General features: G+C 39.5%; 1 protein-coding gene across 1 annotated transcript in view; it reads right to left on the minus strand.

The window, feature by feature from the left end:
• ITIH2 (inter-alpha-trypsin inhibitor heavy chain 2) overlaps positions 1–17,470 on the minus strand; it is a 57,988-nt gene extending 40,518 nt beyond the window's left edge. The window contains exons 1-6 of the mRNA XM_036758898.1: positions 17,280–17,470; positions 14,930–15,004; positions 8,643–8,681; positions 5,097–5,269; positions 2,578–2,682; positions 622–787 (exon numbers count right to left, since the gene is read on the minus strand). Of these exons, the coding sequence (XP_036614793.1) occupies positions 622–787; positions 2,578–2,682; positions 5,097–5,269; positions 8,643–8,681; positions 14,930–15,004; positions 17,280–17,363 (642 nt within the window). The 5' untranslated portion in view covers positions 17,364–17,470. The remainder of the gene's footprint in view (positions 1–621; positions 788–2,577; positions 2,683–5,096; positions 5,270–8,642; positions 8,682–14,929; positions 15,005–17,279) is intronic.
• Positions 17,471–26,504: the final 9,034 nt, after the last annotated feature.

A 26,504-nucleotide genomic window follows, 5' to 3' on the forward strand; every position in this document is an offset into this window, starting at 1 on the left:
TTCACATTTTCTTAGAATAATTGAATCTCAGAAGCAGAAGATATCCTGTGGGTCATTTAGTGCAATCTTTACTTAGCAAAATGCCCCCAAAGTGGTCATTCAGTATTTGCCTAAAGACCTTTGGTAAAGAGAAACTCACTATTTCCTGAGATAGTTCCTTCTACTTTCGGTTAGCTCTAATTTTTAGGAAGTTTATCCTTGTATCAAGCCTAAGCCTGCCTCTTTGCTCTTACCCCTGGGACCAAGCAGAATAAGTCTAATGTGGCTGGCAAGTCTTCCTTCCATGTGGCAGCCCTTCAAATGCTTGAAAGCAACCATCTTTTCTTCTCGAGGCTAAGCATGTCCAGATCCATCAAGTGATTCTCTTATGGCATAATCTCAAGGTATGACGATCTAATATTTTTGTGGTTCTCTTCTTGGATTCTTAACTCACATTTCTCAATCATACTCTAAAAGCACTCAAGTTTTAAAATTATTGAAGTTTAAGATATTAAATATCTTAAATAAAATAAATAAAATTATAAAAATAAATATATAAATAAATTAAAATATATTCTAAAAATAAAAATATAAAAATAAATAAAATTTCACTAAGACTCTATATTATGAGTAAGCTCTTACCTCTAAGTGTTTGGCTAATCGACCAGGCTTCAGATGGAGCTTATGTTCATAGGATCCCAATTTCCTCCATTTTACTTCCTGGTAATGAAGCTCAAACTGCACATTAGATCCTGGGAGGACATTTACTTCAATTTTGAAATTCTCCATATCAAGAGAATTGCCACTGCTGAAAGTGTTATTCATAAAAATGCACATTATTCTAAATGCAACAACATGGAATGATTCTTCAGCTAGTTGGCATAGTGGATAGAGTGCTGGGCCTAGCGTCAGGGAGACCTGATTTCAAATCTGGTCTCAGATACTTACTAGCTATATGACTCTGGGCAAGTCACTTAATTTCTGTTTGCCTCAGTTTCTTCATCTGTAAAATGGGGATAATAATAGCACTTCTTTACCAGAGTTGTCAGGAGGATCGAATGAGATAATATCTGTAAAGTGCCTAGCAGCACAACATCTGGCACATAGTAGGTACTTAAAAAATCCATGTTTTCCTTCCTTCTTCCTTCCTTCCACCAAGTAGATTACTTAGACAGAAAAAGGAAATAGATGAGGAACTTGGGAAACTAATTGCAAGCCTAGCAGAGAGGCATGATCTATTAGTGATAGGGCAATCCAGACATCTTCTGGATCTCTCAGTCAAAAGTAGAGCATCTTGGACCCTGAGATATAGAGGGTGCTGACAGTACTTTGCTCCTTCAGGAGCAGCTAAGCCCAGCTTGTGGTTAGCAAGAATAATTTATTAAAATAGGAACTTAACAGATGGTGTTTCTGACCCCTAGGGCTGGAGTCCAGTTGCATTCTATCCCTGCTGACCCTGCCTTTTGCTTCGCTCAGATAAGAATCTTATGGCAAGCCACTAGACTTTCCTGGTTTTGGTGCCTTATTCCACCGGGCATCTCAGTGGCCTTGTTTCTATCCTCCCTGGCTGCCTCGTGTTGTGGGTGTCGTCACTATTGTTAGTCATTGCAGTCATCTCCAACTCTTCATCACCCCATTTGAGGTTTTCTTGGCAAAGATACTGGAGTGGTTTGCCATTTTCTTCTCTGGCTCATTTTACAGATGAGGAAACTGAGGCAGACAAGGTTAAGTGACTTGCCCAGGGTCACAGAGTTAGTAAATGTCAGAGACTGAATTTGTGCCCAGGAAGAGAAGTCTTCCTGACTCCAGGCCTGGCACTTAATCCACTGCACCACTTAGCTGCTCTGTATTGAGAGAATTTTTTCTCAAAAGGTTTGTTTGCTTTATTTTCCCATGTTAATTTGTATTGTGCTGTGTTTTGTCTGGTGATGTTCTGTCTCTCAGCCACATCAGTGTTCTCCATTGATTGGGGCTGGAACTAGGCCTTGACAGCTACCCTTGTGTTCTAAGCTATGACCTAAGTAATGCAACAGCTAGGATCGAGAACCCAGTGTCTCAACTATAGGACCTTCCTCCTTCTGGGTACCAGAGCTGTGCGTAGGATCCTGCCCTGAATCATGTTGTTCCTTGGGCTCTTCTCCCTTGCATCATAAGTGGTAAATAAAGGAAATTGCTGGCCCCTCCTTGTACTATATCCTGGAATCCCAAATTTCACTCAAAATTCATTAAGATAGTGGTGTATCTCTTCTCCCTTGGGGTCTGTGCTCCAAAAGCTGATATCTAAGACCTCTGAAGAACTTTTTGAGGGTTTTACTCCTTTTCTCATCAATTACATTTATCTTAGGAAGTTGATTTTGGGGCACCTTTTATGTTGCTTGCCTCTAGTGATAGAGACAGTTATAGGTATACATGTATCCACTTTTGGAGCAGACTATGGAGCGATTCAGTGACTTATGTGAGAAGTAGGACAGTATTATAACCCTTTAAGGGCCACATTATTTTTAACTTGAGAATAGGGTAATCCTAGGAAAAGGATAACAGAAAGAGTTTAATAATAGGGGAAAAGAAAAAGACAATGGGTCCTTGCCCCACCCTTACCTCACCCATCCAGCAGTTTTGCCTTTGGCTCTTGCTTGTGCATAGAGCCCACGAGCCACAGTCCTCTCTCTAATTGTGCTGACAAATGGTACCCCATTCACAATCCTAGAAAAGACGAAGAAAGGATTCAATTAGTCAAAGGATCTAGTTAAGAAACAGACACAATGAGACCAACCTAATAAGAACTACATTACATTTTTTTCAACTCTAAGGCATTTGCCTAGCAGGTGCTGTCCTAGGTTCTGGAGACAAAGACAAAAATGAAACTATATCTTGCCTTCAAAAGAGCTTATATTACAGAAGGGGGGAAAAGCATGTACATACATAAGCATATACAAAATATGTGCAGATAGTTTTGCGAAAGGATGGTGACAGAAGCTGGAGGAATAAAAAAAAGGCCTAATCTAGGAGTTGTTGCTTGAGTTGAGCTTTGAAGGAAGCTAGGCATTTTAGGAAGTAATGGCGAGCAAGCAGCGCGTTTCAGACATGGGGGACAGACCATATAAAGGCACGGTGTCAGGAGACAGAGTAGTGGGTGAAAAACAGCAAAAAGGCTAATCTGGCTGGATAGACAAGTACATAACAAACCATAAGAGCCAAGGCTGGGGGTGAACATCTTATGTCTAGTGTGATTTCAGTGACACTGGAAGGTCCCCTTCCAAAAATCCCAAACCCCATAATGCCCTGTCTTATTGCACTAATGCACTATCTTATTTAAGATACCTGAAAGCCAACTACTGGATTTTTGCTGTTTTATAAAACGTCAATGAGGCTGAGAAGAATAGTACATTAAACACTTAACTACTCATTGTGAATTTATTAGATTCCCTGAAGGTCTAGAGGGACTCAGAATAGCATGGGAACATTGGATGCCTGGGCTAGGGGGAAGAGAGCTTTGGAGGGGTTGTGTGGGGAACTGGTACAGAAAATTTGTGTGCGAGGGGCAACTAGGTGGCACAGAGAGTAGCGCACCAGCTCTGGAGTCAGGAGGACCTGAATTCAAATCTGACCTCAGCCACTTGACACACTTACTAGCTGCATGACTGTGGGTAAGTCACTTAACCCCAATTAACTTCCCCCCTCAAAAAAAAGGAAAAAAAAGAAAATGTGTGTGCAAATGTCTGAGCAAAATGTAGGCTGTTTGTCTCTGGCTGTCTTCCCTTTTAACCTGACTTCTCTCCCCTAATTGATCCCTTTGTGACTGCAAAGGGCTTCTCTGACACCACCTTCTGAATCTGTTTTGCTCTGAGCTCAGCTGACATTCAATCCTACTAAGATATTAGAAAATAACAATGTTTCTCCCCTTCTTAGAGATATTATATTTTATGAGAGAACTCTTAAAATTAAAAAGCCTTCAAAACCCAGAGGAATGAAATTTTAATGGTGAAATCAGACACCTTGTTGGGCAAAGAAGATGTTATTAGCTGGGGGCCTTGCCCAGTACCCCTTAAACCTCACATATTATATAGATAGTCAACTTTGTAAAGCCAGTCTTGTGTTCAAAATGAATTTTGTCTACTTCAAAATTTGTCCTGGAGTCATCCCTTTGAAAAAGTTTGAATTTTTTAAAGATGCATAATCATGTTTGAGTTTTTCACGACTCATCGGGATATGAGCACAGGTCTAGTAAATATTAGAATTGATCATTCTACACTCTACTGGGTAGCTAGGTAGCTCGGTGGATACAGTCCCAGGCCTGGATTTAGTCAAATCTGGCCTCAGACACTTACTAGCTATGTGACCCTGGGCAAATCACTTAACCCTGTTTGCCTCAGTTTCCTTATCTGCAAAGTGATCTGGAGAAGGAAATGGCAAATCATTTCAGTATCTTTGCCAAGAAAATCCCAAATGGGGCCAAGTCAGACAGGACTGAAAAATGACTAAACAACAACACACATTATTTCTTTCTTTGTCTAAATAAATGTACCATTGGCTTAACCAGCCATGTGGTTTCTATTATATACTTAACTTTAAAAGTTTTCTTCCACTTTGAAAAAAAAACCATGTAGTTATGGGAGTGCTAAAATAATTTAAAGAGTTTCATGGGTCATTTATGGGCTATGAAATGATTTTAGAACTTGTTTGAGGGGAATGCATCTTATATGAAGCCACATTTTATTGACATGTGAATTTATGGTGAGAGCCAGTATAATGAAGTGGGGAAAGGAAGGCCATATGAGACAAGAGAAATTGATTCAAATCCAAGCTTTGCTATTAGGTCACTGTTTGACCCTGGGCAAGCTACTTTAATCTCTCTTAGACTCAGTTTCATCCTCTGTCAAGTGAAGGGATTGAATTATATGATCACTAAGGTCCCTTCCAGTTATAAAATACTGTGTTTCTATGGTAATTGATTTTTTTTACACATTCTATTTTTCTCATCATTGGTCACCTTGTTATATGAGAGAACTAAGTTTAACTAAAGTATGTGGAAAGTAAACCATCCTTCCGTCTTATTCAATGTGGAGTCGCAGAACAGAGGAAATGGGAAGTCCTGGTCATAGTTACGGCTTACTCACATGGAGAAGTTGGTAACAAAGGCTCCTCTGGGTATCTGAACATCTAACTCTACATTCTGTGGATATGGAGAGTTATTCACCACTTTGCTTTGGACAACAGTATTGGCCACTCGGGATGTCACTGTAGATTGGACTTTATAACTGTGAAGAGTTATTTGGTCATCAACATTTTCCTGTGGTTGAGAAAAAAGGATTATAAATGCCTGAGGTGACTAAGAAATGAAATAACCATACATATAAGAAAAGTACATAGCATTACTCTAGTTATTTAAGACTTTATCTTAATAAGCCATAGGTAAACACTTCATAAATTATAAGGTACTATAAAAATGTTATTTGTGCTTTTAAAAATATTACTTTTCTACATATAGTAGTTAGAGGGCTGCTTTCAATATAAGATCTCTTGGGATCCCTTCTAGCTTTATTATTATATGACAAATATAGAAATAAACTTGGAGATTAAGGTCGAAATAAGAAAACATAGGAGATAATCTGTAAAAGAAGGGGGGCAAGTAGGGGAAGAATGCAGGGGATGGAAATATGAGGGGGACTTGGCCCAAGTACATATCCCAAAGGTGAGGCAAAAAGGCAAAAAACTCTAGAGTCCGATTTCTCTGCCTATATTTTTATCTTGGCACCTAATTCAATTCAACAAAAATTTATTAAGCAACTATTATGTTTTAGGTACTATGATAGGTACTGGGGATACAATAATAATAATGCCACAGTCCCCGCCATCAAGGAGCTCATATTCTACTAGGACACAGTACATACATAGATAAGTATAATGTGTAAGCGGAGAATTAAAGGAGACAAGGGATAGAACAAAAGACTGGAGATATTTGAGGAGGGAGAGAGCATATTTAGCAGGAAAAGAGTGCATATTACACATAAAAGATTGCATGCACATGCATGGAGGTGGGAGATGCTTGTCAAATTCAGGGAACATTATCATAGTTTTGTTGGAACACAGAGTGAGGAGAATAATAAGACATAAGACTAGGAAGAAGGATTGGTGATTTTAAGATGCTGGTGGTTCATCTGAGTAGAGATGCTCAGCAAGAAGTTGGAAATGCTGGACTGGAATTCAGGAGAGATGGTGAGGGGATTGAAGGCAATGCATCTTATATGAAGTCATATTTTATTGACATGGGAATTTATGGTGAGAGCCAATATAATGAAGTGGGGAAAGGAAGGCCATATGAGATAAGAGAAATTGATTCAAATCCAAACTTTGCTATTAGGTCACTGTTTGACCCTGGGAAAGCTATTTTAATCTCTCTTAGACTCAGTTTCATCCTTTGTCAAGTGAAGGGATATAAATTTGGGAGTCAGCTGTGTGGAAGTAATAATTGAACCATGGGAGCAGATGAGGAAGTGAAAATGTAAAGAGGAAAGAGAAGTGAGTCTAGGATAGAGCATGGTGGGGTACCCATGCTCAGGAAGATGAACAATGAATGAGCAAAGGAGATTAGGAAGGAATGGTTGGATGTGTAAGATGAGAATTAGTAGGAATCGGTATCACAGGGGACAAACAATGGGAGACAGTTCTGGAGAAGTAGAAGGTCAACTATACTGAAAGCTGTAGAGAGGTCAAGGAAGATGAGGCAAGAAAATGTCATTGCTAATTCAGCGATCAATAAAATGCTTAGCGAGGATAGTGTTAGTAGTGTGTTGGACCATTAGAAGTCAGATTGCAGGGGTTCAGTTCAGATGGGTGGGTGAGGAAGTGAAGACAACAAGCATAAACTATTCTTTCTAGAGTGTGTGTGCGTGTGTGTGCGTGTGTGTGCGTGTGTGTGCGTGCGTGTGTGTGTGTGTGTGTGTGTGTATGTGATGGACTCCTTTGATAATCTGATGAAGCTTGCAGATTCCTTTTCAGAATAATTTTTTAAATGAATAAAATAAAATGCACAGGATTATATTAAAATACAACTATCAAAATATTTAAAAAACAAGTTCATGGACTCCAGGTGAAGAAGCCCTATGAGAAGTTTACTTGTGACAAAGAGGAGAGCTACAGGAGGATAACTTGAAGAGATCTTTGAGTTAAAGGGAATTAAAAATTTTTTTTTTAAGAAATAGGGAAGAACAAGGCAAGTTTGTAGGCAGTAGAGAAGGAGGTAGTAGATAGGGGGGAACTGCTGATGAGAGAGATAGAGGGAATTAATGAAGGAGAAAGTTCCCAAAGCATTGAAAAAGGATAGGATCAAGTGGGCAAGTTGAGTGGTTGGCCTTGGCAAGAGAAGGGGAACCTTATCCTCTGAGACTGGAGCCAAGGAAGACAGGACAAGTGAAGCCATACACAGAGTAGAAGAGATAAGGGAGCTCATGACAGATTGCCTTGATTTTCTCAGTGAAGAAGGCAAGCCCTTTTCCTGAGGAATGGTACAAGTGGTTGGGGACTGAAGAGAGAAGAATTATATGGTGTCAGAGTTAGAAGAGATCATGTAGGTTGGATCTCAGGTGAAGGGGAAACCCACTTAAGAAGGTTGTGAACATTAGCTCTGAATGGGTGGGTGGGTGGGTGGAGAGATAAAATAGAGACTCAATTGGAGAGGAATAAAAGTATTACTGTGGAGGAATGACTGGCAGTTCTCACCACAGAGTTTTTGCACATGGTGTGGTACACCATAAGCTCCTTGAGGGCAAGGGCTATCTTATTTTTATATTTGCAGCTTATCACACATAGTAGGCACTGAGCAAGTGTGTATTAGTCATAGATTCTATGATAATGGATTTTTTTTTACCCACATACTCTTCCTTTCATCATTGGTAATCTTGTTGTGTGAGAGGACTAGGTTTGACCAGAATAGATAGGAAGTAAACAGCCCTTCAATCTTATTCAATATGTAGCTGTAGAATATAGGAAATGGGAAATCCTAGTCACAGTTAAGGCTTACTCACATGGAGAAGTTAATGTGAGTAAACCTGGCACATAATAGGTTCTTAATGAATTCTTGTTGATTGATTGGTGACACCTTTCAGTCATTTGATTACCACTAGTAGTTGCCCCAAGACTACAAGTTCTGAAAAAACTTCGTTATTTTAATTTTTATTTCACATACTATAAATGACTTCTCTATGCACCCTTCTAGCTCAGAGCTCTGAGCATAATTGAAATCTTTCTTTTGGTGTTTTCTTATCATTTTAGGGTGCTGGGCTACTTAATATTAAAAAGTGCTATTCCCACATGAAGCTTTTATCCTCCCAGGTGGCTGGTGCTGTTTTTATTTAAATCAAAACACAGCAGTCAAATCTGAAAACAAGCATATATCCATAGAATTTCCAGGGTCATTGGCAAAACTTGAGGATATTAAACATATTGTCAGCATTTCTCACACTTACAAATATGCTGTATACTTCATCACTACATCTTATAACCTCTCTCTCTGGTTACGCAAGGAAACATTTCAAGTCTGGTAAATACCCTCCCAGTAACCAAGACAAATAAAACAGCAGAATTGATTTTCAGATAATCATTTCCAGAAAGGTCATTCTGTCCCTGATTCCTAATGTGCTTCTATGGAATTAAGGTGAACTTACCATTACTTCATCAGATTCGTGATCATTGAATGTGCTTCTCTGGGAAAAGAAGTTAGAAAAGAAGTTACATTTCAATAGTATGTTAATTATCTAGAGCTCTGAGGATAAAAACCTATTGCTCTGATAAAATCCTCTGGTACAATAAGTAGCAGAAACTCATTCATTGTCAGGCAAGCAATAGATATTGACTTGTATTAACACTGGATATATTTCTCAGACTTTCTGTGATTATTTGCCCATGATCCCAAAACTAATGGTTGAAGAATGCAAATATAGTAGAACAAATTGATGCCAAACAGTTAGCCTGACCATGGACTTTACTAATCTCTCTTCCTACCCTTCTCTGATCTTCGGTTGCTTTGCAGGACCAGGTTTCACATGCCCCCTCTGATGCTTTAAATCTATGAGACTTTGGGAAAATCACTTAAACTCTTGGGGTTTCAGTTTCCTTGCCTGTAAAATGGACTTATACTAGATGATCTCTTTTCCAGCTCTAAATCTATGATCCTTTGATCCTAGACCCAGACAATGTCTCAGTTCACTCAACTGTGGAAATGGGTCAGTAGGTCAAGTGTAATGGTTGACTAATTGGCATGTTTAGAATGTCAGATGACAGAAGTCAAGTGAGGAATTTAATTCGTTCCGCCATATCCCGAGGTAGTGCACATGAGCTGCCAAATTCTTAGTCTTCCTTGGCTCAGTGTGCAGGATTTTTGACCATCCATTTTTAGTTATCTGCTACTCAATCTGTCATTTTTTAAAAAATTCAATCATCCAATTCTTTTTATTTGATATATTTTTTAAGTTTTCAGCATTGATTTCCACAAGATTTTGAGTTACAAATTTTCTCCCCATTTCTACCCTCTCCCCCATTCTGAGATGGCATGTATTCTGATTGCCCCATTCCCCAGTCAGCCCTCCCTTCTATCACCCCCCCCTTTTCCTCCCCCCCATCCCTTTTCCCCTTACTTTTTTGTGGGGCAAGATAGATTTCTATGCCCCATTGTCTGTATATCTTATTTCCCCGGTGCATGCAAAAACAACCTTTTTTTTAAGCATCTACTTTTAAAACTTTGAGTTCCAAATGCTCTCCCTTCTTCCCTCCCCACCCACTCTCCCTAAGAAGGGAAGCAATTCAACATAGGCCACACATGTATCATTATGCAAAACACTCCCATAAATAGTCATGTTGTGAAAGACTATTTTTCCTTCCCTCCTATCCTGACCCCCTTTATTCAATTTTCTCCCTTGACCCTGTCCCTTTTCAAAAGTGTTTGCTTTTGATTACTTCTTTCCCCTATCTGCCCTCCCTTCTATCATCCCCTCTTTTTTATCCCCTTCCCCCTACTTTCATGTGGGGTAAGATATCCAATTGAGTGTGTATGTTATTCCCTCCTCAAGTCAAATCCGATGAGAGCAAGATTCACTCATTCCCCCTCACCTGCCCCCTCTTCCCTTCCAACAGAACTGCTTTTTCTTGCCACTTTTATGTGAGATAATTTACCCCATTCTACCTCTCCCTTTTTCCCTCTCTCAATATATTCCTCTCATCCCTTAATTTAATTTAATGTTTTTTAGATACCATCCCTTCATATTCAACTCATCCTGTGCCCTCTGTCCATATATATATATATATATATATATATATATATATATATATATATATATATTCCCTTCAACTACCCTAATACTGAGAAAGGTCTCATTAATTACATAAATCATCTTTCCATGTAGGAATGTAAGCAAAACAGTTCCACTTTAATAAGTTCCTTGTGATTTCTCTTTCTTGTTTACCTTTTCATGCTTCTCTTGATTCTTGTGTTTGAAAGTCAAATTTTCTATTCAGCTCTGTTCTTTTCACTGAGAAAGCTTGAAAGTCCTCTATTTTATTGAAAATCCATATTTTGCCTTGGAGCATTATACTCAGTTTTGCTGGGTAGGTGATTCTTGGGTTCAATCCCAACTCCTTTGACCTCTGGAATATCATAATCCAAGCCCTTCGATCGATCGCTTAATGTGGATGCTGCTAGATCTTGTGTTATCCTGATTGTGTCTCCACAGTACTCGAATTGTTTCTCTCTGGCTGCTTGCAGTATTTTCTCCTTGACCTGGGTGCTCTGGAATTTGCAACAATATTCCTAGGAGTTTTCTTTTTGGGATCTTTTTCAAGAGGCTATTGGTGGATTCTTTCAATTTCTATTTTACCCTCTGGCTCTAGAATATCAGGGCAATTTTCTTTGATAATTTCTTGAAAGATGGTGTTTAGGCTCTTTTTTTGATCATGGCTTTCAGGTAGTCCAATAATTTTTAAATTCTCTCTCCTGGATCTATTTTCCAGGTCAGTGGTTTTCCCAATGAGATATTTCACATTGTCTTCCATTTTTTCATTCCTTTGATTCTGTTTTACAATATCTTGATTTCTCATCAAGTCACCAGCTTCCACTTGCTCCAATCTAATTTTTAAGGTAGTATTTTCTTCAGTGGTCTTTTGGACCTCCTTTTCCATTTGGCTAATTCTGCCTTTCAAGGCATTCTTCTCCTCATTGGCTTTTTGGAGCTCTTTAGCCATTTGAGTTAGTCTATTTTTTAAGGTGTTGTTTTCTTCAGTATATTTTTCAGTATTTTGGGGGTCTCCTTTAGCAAGCCATTGACTTGTTTTTCATGGTTTTCTCGCATCCTTCTCGTTTCTCTTCCTAATTTTTCCTCTACTTCTCTAACTTGCTTTTCCAACTCCTTTTTGAGCTCTTCCATAGCCTGAGACCAGTTCATGTTTTTCTTGGAGGCTTTTGTTGTAGATTCTTTGACTTTGTTGACTTCTTCTGTTGGTATGTTTTGGTCTTCTTTGTCACCAAAGAAAGAATCCAAAGTCTGAGACTGAACCTGGGTGCGTTTTCGCTGCTTGGCCATGTTCCCAGCCAACTTACTTGACCCTTGAGTTTTTCAGCGGGGTATGACAGCTTGTAGACTAAAGAGCACTATGTTCCAAGCTTGGGGGGAGGTGCTGTTGATTTCAGAGCTACTTCTACACAGCAAACTCTGCCACAGCAGCGCTCCTCCTCCCCCAAGAACCACCAACCTGGACCATGACTTAGATCCAAGCACACCCCTGCTCTGATCTGCCACTTAATTCCTCCCACCAGGTGGGCCTGGGGCCAAAAGCATCCTCAACTGTAGCTCTGGAAGCAGCCGCAGAGCTGCACCACTTCCATGCCCCAGGGCCAGGGCTAGGGCTGACTATGCACTTGTCTCACTCCATCCTAGCTGTTTTCCCCACTAACCTTCTCTGTTGTCTTTGGCATTTGTGGGTTGAGAAGTCTGGCAACTGCCACAGCTCATCGATTCAGGGCACTAGGGCTGTTCTGACCAGCTCCCGGTCTGGTTGGTCCTGGTACTGCCCAGGCTGGGCTGTGCTCTGCTCCCAGCTCCCTGCGATAGACCCTTCCCCATGACCATCCTGGCTTTCCTGGGCTGGAGCCCTGCTTACCTCTGTTATTTTGTGGGTTCTGCAGCTCTAGAATTTGTTCAGAGCCATTTTCTACAGGTGTTTGGAGGGACCTGTGGGACAGCTTAAGCAAGTCCCTTTTCAGCTGCCGTCTTGGCTCTGCCCCCCGCAATCTGTCATTTTTGAGAGAACCATGTTATCTTGTATCTTCCAGCATCCAGTGGAGCCTGATGCCTGGGGTTCAAATGAATGTTGTTGTTTCTACTTTCATGTCATATCTTGTATATATCCCCTTATGTCTACTTATACATCCACAACCACAGTTCAGGCACCTATCCCCTCTTGCCTGGACTATTGCAATAGCCGTCTGGTTGGTCTCCCTGTTCCAAGTCTCTTCCTATTCCAGGAATACCTCTACCACTCAGTAGCCTAAATGATATTCCTAAAGCTTATCTGACTATATAGCCTGTACTCCCCTCCCACCCCCCACTCAATTAACTCCAGAGTCTCCCTGTTTACCCGATCAATCAAATATAAATTCCTCTTTTTGGCATTTAAAGAAAGCCTTTCAGAATCTGGCCCTTTACTATCTTTCAAGTCTTCTAATACTTTACTTCCTTCCACATACTCTGTGATTTAGCTATACTAGCCTAACTTGCAATTCTTCACACAAAACACTTTCTGCTGATTTTGTATCTGAAATGCTCTCCCTCTCCACCTCTCTCTTTTAGCTTCCTTGACTTCCTTCAGGACTCAGCTCAAATTTTACTGAGTCCTTTCTTGATCTGTTCTCCTGCTAGCCCCTTCCTGCTGCCATTACCTTCCATTTACACTGTATAGACCTTATATGAAAATAGTTATTTACACATTGCCTCCACTATTAGAGTATGAGCTCCTTGAGGGCAGGGACTATGATTTTGCCTTTACTTATATCCCTACTTACTATGTGCCTGCCTGACACATAGTATGCACTTAATCAGGGCTTGTTGGCTGACTGACTGACTTGAAACCTTCTATGATGCTGTCATTTGCTCTAGAATTACAGCTGCCATTGGGGTGGCTTCATGGGCATGCATAGAGTATGGGTTGGGTATACCTAGCTATGGTGAAACACTCTGGGACAAGCATTTCCTTTGCCCCTTCTTCCCTTTGCTACTCAGCCACACCTCCTATCCATTCATATGGATGTCTTCTTTCTGCCAGCTAGGTCATTCCTGTTTCTAGCCCTAGCGCTACAGTAGGAATGGCAAGAGAATGGTATTATGGGAAAGCTTTGGGAATGACAGGAGATGCTTATTACTGCAGTGCTTTTGTGACCAGTAGAAGTGGAAGAGGGTCTTTCATCCTGACTGTCAGGAAATTCTTTATTTTAAGGCATGAAAATAGTCTTTAAAAGCTTAAATGTCCCCAAATAGTACATTAGCAGCATATACTTTCTTTTTTAACAATGAAAGACATTTTGATGGACCTGAGAAGTAACACAATTGTATGCCTCTGTCAGATGTGTTTGTATTTGTGCACCTTCAGGAGAATATTATGTTCTATTTTTGAGATGATTGGGAAAAATGTAATTTATGACATAGGTTTTTTTATCTCCTTTGCTCTTGAAGTGGAGACAGAGGGAGAAAGCTAGTTAACCAAGTGATTGTTAGTAAAATAGGTGTTGATGTTGTGACCTACCATGGATTCAGGAGACTTCCTGAGTGGCTAAGAGTCAACCTAGGATTCCAAAACAAATGAATGAACCCAATGGAGAGGTGAGTGAATCCCATTATACTATAGCAGATGATAGTCTAGGGTAGGAGACACAATTTTTCTTTGGGACCATGAGAGAACCCAGTATTGTGACATGGAACTCCTGACCTAAAAAGTACTATGGGCTGAGCTAAGCCTGAGGATCTGAAGCTAGATAAAACGTCTTACAAGTTTAAGTTACTCCCTACGCTGAGTAGATAATTTCTTTTATGTGGGACTTGAGATTATGTTCATGGCTGGTAGAGTTGTCTAATTCTCATGGCCCAGCTGGAGGCAGAGGATTAAATTTCCAGCTCATGTACTGTCTTTTTTTTTTTTTTTTTGAGAATCCAGGAGATGTAGCAGATTGATCTCTGGACTCAGAGTCAGTAAACCCTGGGCTTGAAACTTGTTTTAGATACTTACTAGCTGTGTGACTCTGGATAAGTTAACCTCTCTTCTTCATCTGTAAAATGTGTGGAGTGGATTTAATGAGTTTTACAGATCTCTTCCAGTTTTAAATGGATGATTCTATGACCTTAACATGTTGCATAGTTTTAGAATTGGATCTTCTTTTGTACCTTATATATAAATACTAGAAATAGATTGGTGAAATGAAGAATTTGTGATGGCAGAGGACAGACAGGAAATAGAGTAGATGCCAGAATTAGGCATCCAATAACTCAATTCAACAAACATGCATTAAAAACCAATTATGTGTAAGGTATGGTTATAGATGGGGAGCTAGGTGGTGCAGTGGATAGAGCCAGGCCTGGTATCAGGAAGACTCATCTTGAGTTCAAATCTGGCCTCAGACACTATCTGTGTAACCCTTTGGAGGTCCTTTAACCCTGTTTGCCTCAGTATCCTCATCTGTAAAATGAGCTGGAGAAGGAAACAGCAAACCACTCCAGTATCTCTGTCAAGAAAACCTCAAATGGGGTCATGAAGAATCAAACATGATTGAAAACAACTCAACAATGATTGTGAGAAGTGTTATAGTACATACACCCTCAAGGAGCCTACATCTGACTCAGACTTCTCCAGACAGTTAAAAGGTGATTATTATCTCTATCACTGGTTTTCTTTTTTGACCTCACATTTACAGTACCTGGTACCTTCTATTTTCAGGAGCAAAAGGAGATTTTCCAGGATCCAGCTCCACCAAATCTTCATAGTCCATGAACTGGAAGAGAATTTAAGAAATGTTCCAAAGGTTAAGCCACTGACAACAGATAAGGCACTTCTGATAGGGTACTAATGGGGACAATAGTTCCTGGGCTAGACTGCTGAGGAAGGTTTTGGACTCTCAAAAATAAAATAAAGGACAATTTATCTTCAGTGTTATAATTATGAGAATGCATACAGTCAGAGTCTGGACTAATTGACTTCTTGAGATTCATTAAAAAATGGAATTCCACAATCATAACATTACAAGGATCTTCCAAGACATCACTGGTCTATACAAAGTGCTATATAAATATTGGATATTATTTTTTAAAAAGTTTTAAGTGGTTCATCATTAGTCAAATATCAAAGAATAATCTGTGTTGATTGTGTAATTTCCTAGGAATAACTGAAAGCTATACTAGAGAAAGTCCACATAATGTTAGAATTGAAAGTAGCCTTGGAAAGCTTCTAGTCCAGGGGTGGGGAAGCTGCAGCCTTAAGGCCATATGTGGCCTTCTAAATCCTTAAATGTGGCTTTTTAACTGAATCCAAAATTTACATGAATTTGTTCTGTAAAATTTGGATTCAGTCAAAAGGCCACACTTAAGGATTTAGAAGGCCACATGTGGCCTTAAGGCCATAGGTTCCCCACTCTTGGACTAGTCCAACCTCCTCATTTTACAAATGAGGAAACCAAAACCTAGAAAGTTTGTCTTTTCCACAATCACATAGCAAGTGAGTGGCAAGGTTGGGACAAGATCTTAGGTCTTCTAGGATGATGTGTTTGAGGATGTTCCATCATAGAAGGGAGGTGAACAGGTAGACGTGGCAATTGTCTTAGTTGGCTGCCTAAAAGATTTATTGCCAAGTTTGCTAGAAAATCATTGGAGCCAAAATCTTCTAAAGACTTAGGGGATGGATCTCAGGAACACTAGATATTTTTAATTGTGTCTAAACTGTATGTATCTTTCTATGAACTGACTCCAAATCAAACGTACATTGACTAAACAATGAGCCTCCAGGAAGTTTAAAATGGCATTGTGTCTCCCACCAATAGAAAGAAATGGGAAGAGGATTAATTGGGAATCCTGGCTTCTTTATCCAAGGTACAAATATTTTTGTACTTATAGGTTCTTTTCTTTTTTTTCCTTTGATCTTTTTGAGTTATAGGCCTAGTAGAGGAATGGCTGGGTCAAAGGTATGTGTTACAAGAAACAACAAATGTGTCAGTTTCAGCAAAATCTAGGAAAATGTTAATGAACTGATACAGAATAAAGTGAACAGAACCAGGATTATTATGAATATTATGATTATATATTATCAATACATAATATAACATAATATATTATAACATTATATAATAGTATTAATTAATATTAATATTTTTTACTATCACAATAACATTATAAAAATGAACAACTCTAAAAGACTTATGAATTCAGATCAATGCAATGGCTAACAATGATTCACCAGTGATGGAGAATGTTGTCCATCTCCCGACAGTAAGGTGATGGTCTACATATGCAGAAAGAGATATACATTTTTGGCTATATCCTTCCAATTTGGGAATTTATTTTGCTTGACTATGCATATCTGTTACAAGGGTTTTGTTTTTATTTTCTTTTTCCTCTGATGGGAGGGTAGGGAGGGCAGAAGAAGAGAAGATAAATGCTTTTAATTGAAAAAAATCAATTCGAAAATCCTTAACTTTGGCACATTTTCCAAGTACAAAGTGCTTAGCAAATGGATCATTTCTAAGCACGTAGTGAATTAGTTGCGAAACTGTCAGATTATTCTTTTTAGCATTTAAAAATTTTTGCAGCTAATGTACCCTGCCAGTGCAGAAAAGAGTGGAGAGAACCTCAGCTGACTGAGAATAGCTTCTGTCCTCTGCCAGCCCGCTCCCCACCACCCCCACCCTGCTCCCTGTCCCCATACGCCACTGAAGGTGTATAGGTCCTGGAACTTTGGACCACAGCCCTGCCTTAGAGGAGAAAAACACTGGGGCTTTGAAAATGGATTTTCCTGGCACATTTCTCTTTCATTGCTTAGCGTAAGAATGAGAACAACGCATTTCACTCGGCTTACCTCTCATGCAAAGCATTTTAATGTTTTAAGAGATATAAAATTCTCTGTAGTAATCATAACGTGAGACAGCCTGAGAATGTGGAATGAATTTTATGAGAAAGCTTCATTCCACACAGAATTCAGTTAATAACTAGCAAGAGCAGGAGGCGATTTGGAGAGCAGAGCCTCAGATGTTCAGAAAGGCGCTCTGTGGAAATACTCACTTCAGGGAGTCCATTTGGAGGGAGATCCAGGCTTCGTGCTTGGGAAAGTAATAAAAAGAGGAGGAAGCCCACGAGCCGTTTCATTTTGTTCGTCTGCTTCGCCCAGAGCAGCCAGTGTGGGAAGGACTACGCTCCTATGTACTATGCCAAGTTCAAAGGAGAGACAGGGAGACGATGTTCGGTTAAAAAAATGAAAAAGAAGAAAGGGGAAAAATTCAAACTTTGTTCAGAAGTGGAACAAATATTTGTTCTAGAGCTGAAACCTGACCTGTGGGGGTGGAGGAGACATCCAGGGGTTGTCCAAACAGCAAAATTCTGCCCTGAGTCCTGTGATAACAGGTCAGCCTTGGATGGCTGTTCTTATCGGTGCAAATCTTTGTTGGTTTTAGGCAGGAAGCCTTTAGAACCCCTGTCCATCTCTTCTGAAACCCTGGCGCAGAATTACCCAGGGATAAGGCGGAGAGCAAAGTGAAAAGTTACTGGGAATAAAATTCATTGACACTAAACGACGTCAAGAAAACAAGCATTTATTAAGCATTTCCTACGCTCCAGGGACTGTGCCAGCACAAGCAGAAAGAGCCTGTCTTCAGGAAGTTTATAGTCGAAGAAGGGAAAACAACACATAAAAGAAAGATGAAATGAAGTTTGGAGAGACAGGGGTTGAGGAAGGTACCTGGTGTAGGGACACGGTAGACAAAGTCCGGACAGTCAGGAGAGCAGCCTGGAGAGGAATAAAGATATAGCTGGCCAGGGCGCCTTCCTTAAAATGGAGGTTCTGAGAGGAAACAGCCAATTGGAGGGAAAACATCATAGGCGGAGGATACTTTCAATGAGTGTTGTCCAGAGAGAAACTTTCAGAGTGAAGAGGTTTCTGGGGCATGGCACAGAAAATCCAGAGTCTGGAGTACAGCCAGCAGAGGAATAAAGACACGGCTAACTTGGCCATGCTCCTTAAAATGGCTTCAAGTCCCACGTCGGCTATGATACTGGCTGTAGGAGCCTGGATAAAGGTTTAATTGCCTATCTGACATTTCAAACTGGATTTCCCAGAGGTATCTCAAACTCAATTGTACAAAACAGAACTCATTTTCTTTCCCCCAACCTTCTCCTCTTCTAAACTTGCCTATTTCTGTTGAAGGTCCACAATCCTTTCAATCTCTTAGGTTATCTCAGCATTATCCTGGACTTATCACCCTCCCTCCCTCACCTCAGATGCCCAATCGGCTACTAAATCTTGCCTTTTCTACCTTCATAACATCTCTTTCACGAGACCCCCTTTCTCCATTAACACAGCTACCCCTATGGAACAGCCTCCTAATGGGCCTCCTCTCTTCCAATCTTTCACCGTCCCAGTCCATTCTCTAGTCAAAGTAATTTTCCTTAAGCACAGATGTGACCATATTCTTAGCCAGCTCTGGTGACTTCCTATTGTCCCCAGCACCTAGAACAGTGCCTGGCCCTAATAAATACTTCAATGATTAAATAAAATTACCATAGACTTTGAGAGATAATCAAGTCCCTTACCACCTTTAGTCCCCAGGCAGGACTATCTTCAATTTTACGAGAACCTATTTCTTTTTTCCAGATAATACAACTTTTGTAGAAAATACAGGAGGATTAAGAAAACAATTACTTGAGATAATCAATGATTTTAGCAAAATAGCAGGTCATAAAATAACCCTAAATCATGAACATTTCTATAAAATCCAGAAGAAACTTATAGGCAACATAACTTAGAATAATAGCAATATATCAAAATAAAGATTCTGAGAGACAGTATAATTCATTCCAGATGTTACAGAGATTAGTGACAACTCCCTCACAAGGGGTGGTTATCCCTCTCTTTAACTGATACTTGACTTGTTATCTTATTAATTTTCTTCCCAGACAGAACCTGTTCTTTAAAGAAAATTTAAATATGATTTAATTTTTATTAATTTTTGAAATTCAAAATTTTATTTAAAAAATTAACAAAAATCTACCTTCTCTCCTTTTTATCTCCTCTGGCCAAATGATAAAGATAGAAAAATAAAGCCCTTGCAACAAATATGTGTAGTCAAGCAAAACATGTTTCCCTGTTGTCCACTAAAAAAAAGTCTCAGTCTGCACTGATGGACTCTGATGCACTAATGCACCTCTTTCAGGAGGTGGATAGCCTCTTGATCATCAAGCCTCTGGAATCACTGTTGGTATTTGTATTGAATAGATTTCTTAAGTCTTTGAAAGTTGTTTGTTTTTTATAATATTGTTATCACTGTATAAATTGTTCTTCTGGTGGCAGAGCCTATTTTTAAGAGTTCTCCACCACCTGAAAAAAAATGCTCCCAATCACTAATAATTAGAGAAATGCAAATTAAAAACAACTCTCAGGCACCACTTCATACCATTCAGATTGGCTAATGTGACAGAAAAGGGAAATGACAAATGCAGGAGGGGATGTGGAAAAATAGGTACACTAATGCATTGTTGGTAGAGTTGTGAACTGGCCAAACTATTCTGGAGTACAATTTGGAACTATGCCCAAAGGGCTATCAAGCCATGAAATATAGCTATACCCTTTGTGATCTTTCTCTCATTGTATACATGTATACACATATATAACTATATGTAACATACACACATGTATAACTACATGCAGTTTTATATGAATAATTACATATAGTTACACATATGTCTATATATATTTATGTCTATACCCTTTGTGATATATAACTATACCCTTTCACCCAGCAATACCACTACAAGATCTGTATTCCAAAGAAATAAAAGAAAAAAGAAAAGGGCCTATATGAAAAAAAATATTTATAGCAGTTCTTTTTGTGGTGGCAAAGAATTGAAAATTGAGGGGATGTCTATCAATTAGGGAATGGCTGAACAAGTCGTGATATATGAATGTGATGGAATACTATTGTACTTAAGACATGACTAAGGGGATGGTTTCCAAAAAGCCTGGGAAGACATGTATAAACTGAAGCAAAATGAAATGAGCAGAACCAGGAGAACATTGTACACAGTAACAGCAACATTGTAATGATGATCCACCAGAAAGACTTAGCTACTCTGATCAATACAGTGATCTACAACTACTCCAAAGAACTCATGATGAAAAATGCCATCCACCTCCAAAGAGAAAACTGATGAACTCTTGAGTGCAGAATAAAACATTTCTTTTTCTTTCTTTCTTTCTTTCTTTCTTTCTTTCTTTCTTTCTTTCTTTCTTTCTTTCTTTCTTTCTTCTTCTTTCTTCTTTCTTCTTTCTTTCTTCCTTCCTTCCTTCCTTCCTTCTTTCCTTCCTTCTTTCCTTCTCTTCCTCCTGAGGAATAGTCTCCATCCTTAAAGAGTTTACACTCTCATGGGGGGAGAAAATATACATGTAAATAGGTACATAGAAAAGGCAAACAAAGTAGATGGAAAGTAATCTTAGAGGGGAATGCCCTAGCAACTAGGGGGACAATAAAATGGCTCCTCCAGAAGAAATGGCAGTTTATTGGAAATGTGGGTAAGGCTTTGGACTTGAAGTCCCCAAGTCTTGAGTTCAAGTCCTGCCTCAGATATCTACTAGCTTTGTATGTATCATCTATATACCTATTTATATACATGTTTTCTCCCCCATTAGAATGTAAAGTCTTTGAGGACAAGAACTATTTTTGCCTTACTTTGCATACCTCAAAGCTTAGCACAGTACCTGGCACATAGTAATAGAGATAGAGACTGGACCAGTGATTTCTTTGGTATAGGGAATTTCCAGGTGAGGGAACTTCCTCCATCAATTCAGGTTGGCACCTTCTCTGCAATGTAGAATAAACTGCTCATGGTTACATAACTAATCTGGGTCAGAGGCAGGACTTGAACGCAGGTCTTCCTCACCCTGGAGACCAGTTCTCTATCCACTACACCACCATGCATCACTGGTACATGTTGTTGTTGTTCAGTCATTTCAGTTGTGTCTGAATGATACTGGAGTGGTTTGCCATTTCCTTCTCCATTTGACAGAGGAGGAAATGGAGGCAAACAGGATTAAGTAGGTAATCACTTCATAAATGCTTGCTGATTGATTGTAATTAGGTACACAGGCACCTCATAACCATTTTCTCCATAATCTTATCCTTGGTATAGCCCAAGTATCCTCTGTTTGAGACAAAGTGCAGAGAATTGTGATGTCTGTTCTCTGAAGGCTCTGAGGCTTTCTTATGAATATTAGATCCTCCAGCATGCTTACGCATATTACCAGTAGATTATTTTAGGCGATGAAGTCATTGTCAGAATATAAAATAAGGAAGGATCCCCGCCCTCTCTCTTCAGAACAAGCACTGAACAAGTGAAACAGAAGACTGCTTTGGGTTGCTTTTCTTTATTCATTCGGTTAGCATGTCATCTTGAATTCCTGAGGCCTTGGAAAATACGTCTGATTTGACGTCTCTCTGTTCAAAAGGTCCAGTTGCTCCCTATCAGTTGTGTATTTAGGTCAGAGGATTTTGTACTGGACCATCCTTCTGCATGTCTCCTCTTTGATGAATTGCAAGTATCTTCTGCTGTTTACTTTTGAGTTAAGATGAAACTCCCAACTAACACAGTGAAGAAACTTGGTTAACTATTCACATAAGCAAATAGGGTAGTGGGCAAGGCAAAGGAAAAATCCATCGGGACATTATTTCTTTGCTCTGATGGTTATGTATCCATTACTCACTTTAAGAGCATATCTGAGAAACATCAAGAAAGTTATCCAAACAAACCTGAGATGTTTGGCAGAGCTGGGGTTCAGCTTAGAATGTAACTATGGCCATACCTTTTGTTTTTTTGTAATAAATTTTTTTACATAAATCTGTAGTTTTTGATGGCTATTGGTCAGGAGGAGGCCTGTGATTTCATTAGTATAGATAATTTGTAGATGAGGAAAGCTCTTCGCCTGATGTACACTGGCACCTTTCCTGCAATTTACAGTCTTAGAGAGTTGGCTTGAACACTGAGATATAAGTGACCTGCCCAGGGTTATGTAGCTGGGATGTATCTGAAATGGGATTTTAACCTGTATTTCTGGCTTCCAGGCTAACTTAGGGAGGATAACATTAAAAATAGGAAATGGAACCGAGGATGGCCTCAAAGGCCAGGTCCGTGCCCTTTCATGACCAGATTTGCTCAATGTATGGAATGCATTCAGTTTCTTTGGGCAGGCCTCTACATTGACTCTACCTCATTAGAGTCCTTGGTGTTTTAGACTATGGAGATAGCTGAAATTGCTTATCTTTTGTACATAAATCCTGTTTTGGACAAGTTTGAGAGATTGTAAGGATTGGACAAAGTGTCTAGTCCTCCATCTTGTTGGATACATCGACATTAACTTTAGCTGGGTTCTGGGTATTTATTCTTCAAGATCTTGGCAGATCTTTTATCAGAGAAAAATGTGATGGCTGAACCCAAAGTTATTAAAAGGTTTTTGAAAATTTGCATGAATTTTTGGGGTTGCCATCCCACAATATTGACTTTTATTGAATTTATAGAACTTTAGACCCCCTCAGACCTTTTTCAAGTAGATGACTACCTATACCTTCCCCATATGCAGTAGATAGAGCCCTGGGTCTGGTGCCAGGAAGTCCATTTGAATCTGAGTTAAAATTTGGCCTCATACCCTTACTAGCTATGTGACCCTTAACCTCTGCTCTCCTCAGTTTCCTCAACTGCAAAATAGGGGTAATAGAGCCTATCTCCTAGAGTTGTTGTGAGGATGAAGTGAGATAATAGTTGTGAAGCACTTAGCACAGTACCTGGCACATGTTGTTTCTGTTGGGTTGGGTTGGTCACGTACAACTCTTCATGACCCTGTTTGGGGTTTTCTTGGCAAAGATACTGGAATCATTTGCCATTTACTTCTCCAGCTCCTTTGACAGGGTGCAGTGACTTGCCCAGGGTACACAGCTAGGAAGTGTCTGAGGCCAGATTTGAACTCAGGAAGATGAGTCTTCCTGACTTCAGTGCTGGCACTCCATCCACTCGCTACGAACCACTGAGCTGCCTTGCTTCCTCCTTTCCCATCTTGTACTTGTATCAGATCTAGTCCATCTTCTGCTTGTTTGAAGTAAGGAGTGGCACTTTGCTTTAGTGTTGTGTGTGTGTATGTATGTGTGTTTTATATATATATGTATATAATATGTATAAATATATGCATAAATATATAATTATATGTACACGTATACACATGTATATACACACACATACACAACATATATGTGAAAATACTACTTCTTACCTCAGATAAGCAGAGACATGCACATATACAAGAAAATTATACATATATATATAAAGCCAAACATATAAACACACATACATACATATGAAAGTACCACTCCTTACCTCCAACAAGCCTAGTGATATATGCATATGCATATGTATATATGGATAATATTTATCTCTCTCTATATGTGTACATACATATATATACGCACATACACACATGCACATATTCCAGGGCTTAGCCAAGTGCCTAGCATAGGGGTGGGGAGCCTGAGGCCTCAAGATCACATGTCTTTGTATATGTGGATATCCAAGTTTGGATTCAGTCAAAGGGCTGTACTTGAGCACCTGGAGGGCCACATGTGGCCACAAGGCCGCAGGTTCCCCATCCTTGGCTAACACATAGCAAGTCCTATAATAAATGCTTATGGACTGACTGACTGACGCGGTGATGCAACTGCATCTCAATTGTTCCATTTTAAAATGGTCTAGGGATCATTTGCCTTCCCAGCACAATCCTCATTGCTTTCCTTATTGAGAATCTTCATGCCAATTTTCAGGGCTTTTTACTTTGTAAGGACCTAATAAAGATTAGTTGAACTGAATTGCCAAGCACTCTGTTCTGTTTCTGCTTTTTATTTCTGAGGCATAGATGCAGGTCAATATCATTTAAGGCCAGAGGCTTGAAAAGACTTTGAAGACTTTCAAATACAATGAAAGTAAAAAAAAATGTGGAAGTGAATAGTGTTGAACTTTCTTTTTCGGTGGTTGAAACATAGGCACTTGGCTTCATTCCTGAGTCATTTCTGTCATGCTCTTCTCTTTGCTCCATCTTGATGTCTTTCTCAGGACTAAGTCGATGGAAATATTTATTAATAGGGATGGTGATATTGTAGTCAGGGATTCCCAATCAAGTGACTTCCAACAGGAACCCCAGCTAAAGCCTGCAAACATTTCTGGGGAGGGAGAATATCTGAAGATCATTGCTTTAACGATACCTAGTAGTTAGCAATTCTATTGTCCTCTAAAGTTTGCAAAGTGCTTTACATCTGTTATTTCATTTGGTCCTCACTGTTATTATACTCACTTTACAGATCAGGAAACTCAGGCAGAGAGAGGCTGAATGACTTCCCTGTGGCAGGGGTATGCTGGAACCCACTCATACTTCCTCAGGAGAATTTTCAGTGTGAGCATTTGCACCTCCTAAATCAGCAAAGGCTTTAAATTAGGACTCAATTTATTGTTTTATTGATTGTCTAGACTTAAAAAGTGATGGAGAAAATGTTAGTAATACAAATTAAACTTTAAAAAATGCATTATGGGTATGTTTTTTTTTCTCTCTAGAGAGCCAGTGGTTAAATATTTACCAGCTCACTGCTGGCTCAGGGTCAGTCAGCTAGTAAGTATCTGGGGCTTGATATGAAACTAGCCTGTCCCAATGGTTGGAGAGAAAGCAATGATTTCCCCTCCTCTCTTCCCCAATTTTCCTGCATCTCTTCATTCTTTTTCTTCACTTCTACCTCTTTCACATATTAATTGAATTTTCAGGAATAGTAGATTCCATCCACAAGAAGGTCGAGGAAGGGGATGGCTTTAGGCTAAAAGTGTTATAAGGGTAAATTATCAGTCTACCCAGATGTCAAAGCTCTGTCAAAGGCTCTTTGAAGGCTCCATAACTTCTTGAGATGGCATCTTTGAATAAATCCTTTCTAATTATATCACCTTCACTTGGGCAAAAACATCTAACCTTCATGAGAATTAATGTCTCATAATAAAATTTGAGAATTATGTATCAAAATGAAATTGAGTCTCATGAATGAAATTGTGTCTTATAAAAACATCACAAAACTATATATACATGTGTGTCTACATATATACATATACATGTATACGTATATGTAATATATACATATACATGCACACATATACACATACATTATATAGATATATATTATGTATACACCCATGTGTGCATCTATATTTGTTGACCAATTTGCCAGTCTGGTACAGCAGTAAGCTATGCTCCAAAGTTTTTTTTTTTAATTTTATTTGTTCATTTGCAAAGTGCTTCCTTATGACTGTTTCTAAGATTTTCCCTTTAGCATTGAAGTTCTGGAATTTGTTTATATTTCTGGATGAGTTAAATTTAAGCTTTTCTTGTTTGTTTCGTTTTGTTTTTTTGGGGGGGGCAGGGCAATTGGGGTTAAGTGACTTGCCCAAGGTCACACAGCTAGTACATGTGTCAAGTGTCCGAGGCCGGATTTGAACTCAGGTCCTCGTGACTCCAGGGCTGGTGCTCTACTCACTGCACCACCTAGCTGCCCCCCAAAGTTTTTACAACAGAAAATTTTGTATGTAACCTTTGGTCCAAAGTCCCCAAGACTCTGGGCTCACCTGACCCTGGTCTAATACTGAGGGTCGGCCCCCTGCATACTCTTTTTGCTTTATTGCCTCCAGTCAAGAGTTTATTCAGGGAAAGTCTCCAAATATAACAAGTAATAATTTTTTCCTAAGTTTCCACAAATGTGGCTTATATGTTCCCAACCCCTAGATGAGATCTCAAGGTAAAAATATATTTTGGATACAGGACAGCCTTTATTTCACCCCTTAGAAACTGCAGAAGTCCCAAAGGTCTCATAGGAGTTCATAAACAAATGATACAATTTTTCTCCCTTGCTGGTATGGCCCATTTCTCCACTTGAGTTCTAAAGTCTTTCCATTTCAGTGCCACCAGAAGATTTGGGTTCACAGTGGGGGCCATCCTTAGCTTTCCATGGGGTCCTATGCCGTTGTGCCCCTCTGTATTGAGGGTGCCTCCTGGAAAGTAGAAACACTTGAGGCTGCTGGAGAGGCAATTTCCTTTCTGTTGAATACACTGATCTCTACACTGGTTGAATAACTTCCGGTATTTATGAGCAGTAGAGGTGGCTGGGTCCTGATCTACCGTGGTGTGGCTTTCCTGCCTTTGCTGCTACTCCTGCAGTTGCTGGGGCAACG

This window comes from Trichosurus vulpecula, chromosome 5, assembly GCF_011100635.1.
Source record: "Trichosurus vulpecula isolate mTriVul1 chromosome 5, mTriVul1.pri, whole genome shotgun sequence".
Classification (NCBI taxonomy): domain Eukaryota; kingdom Metazoa; phylum Chordata; class Mammalia; order Diprotodontia; family Phalangeridae; genus Trichosurus; species Trichosurus vulpecula.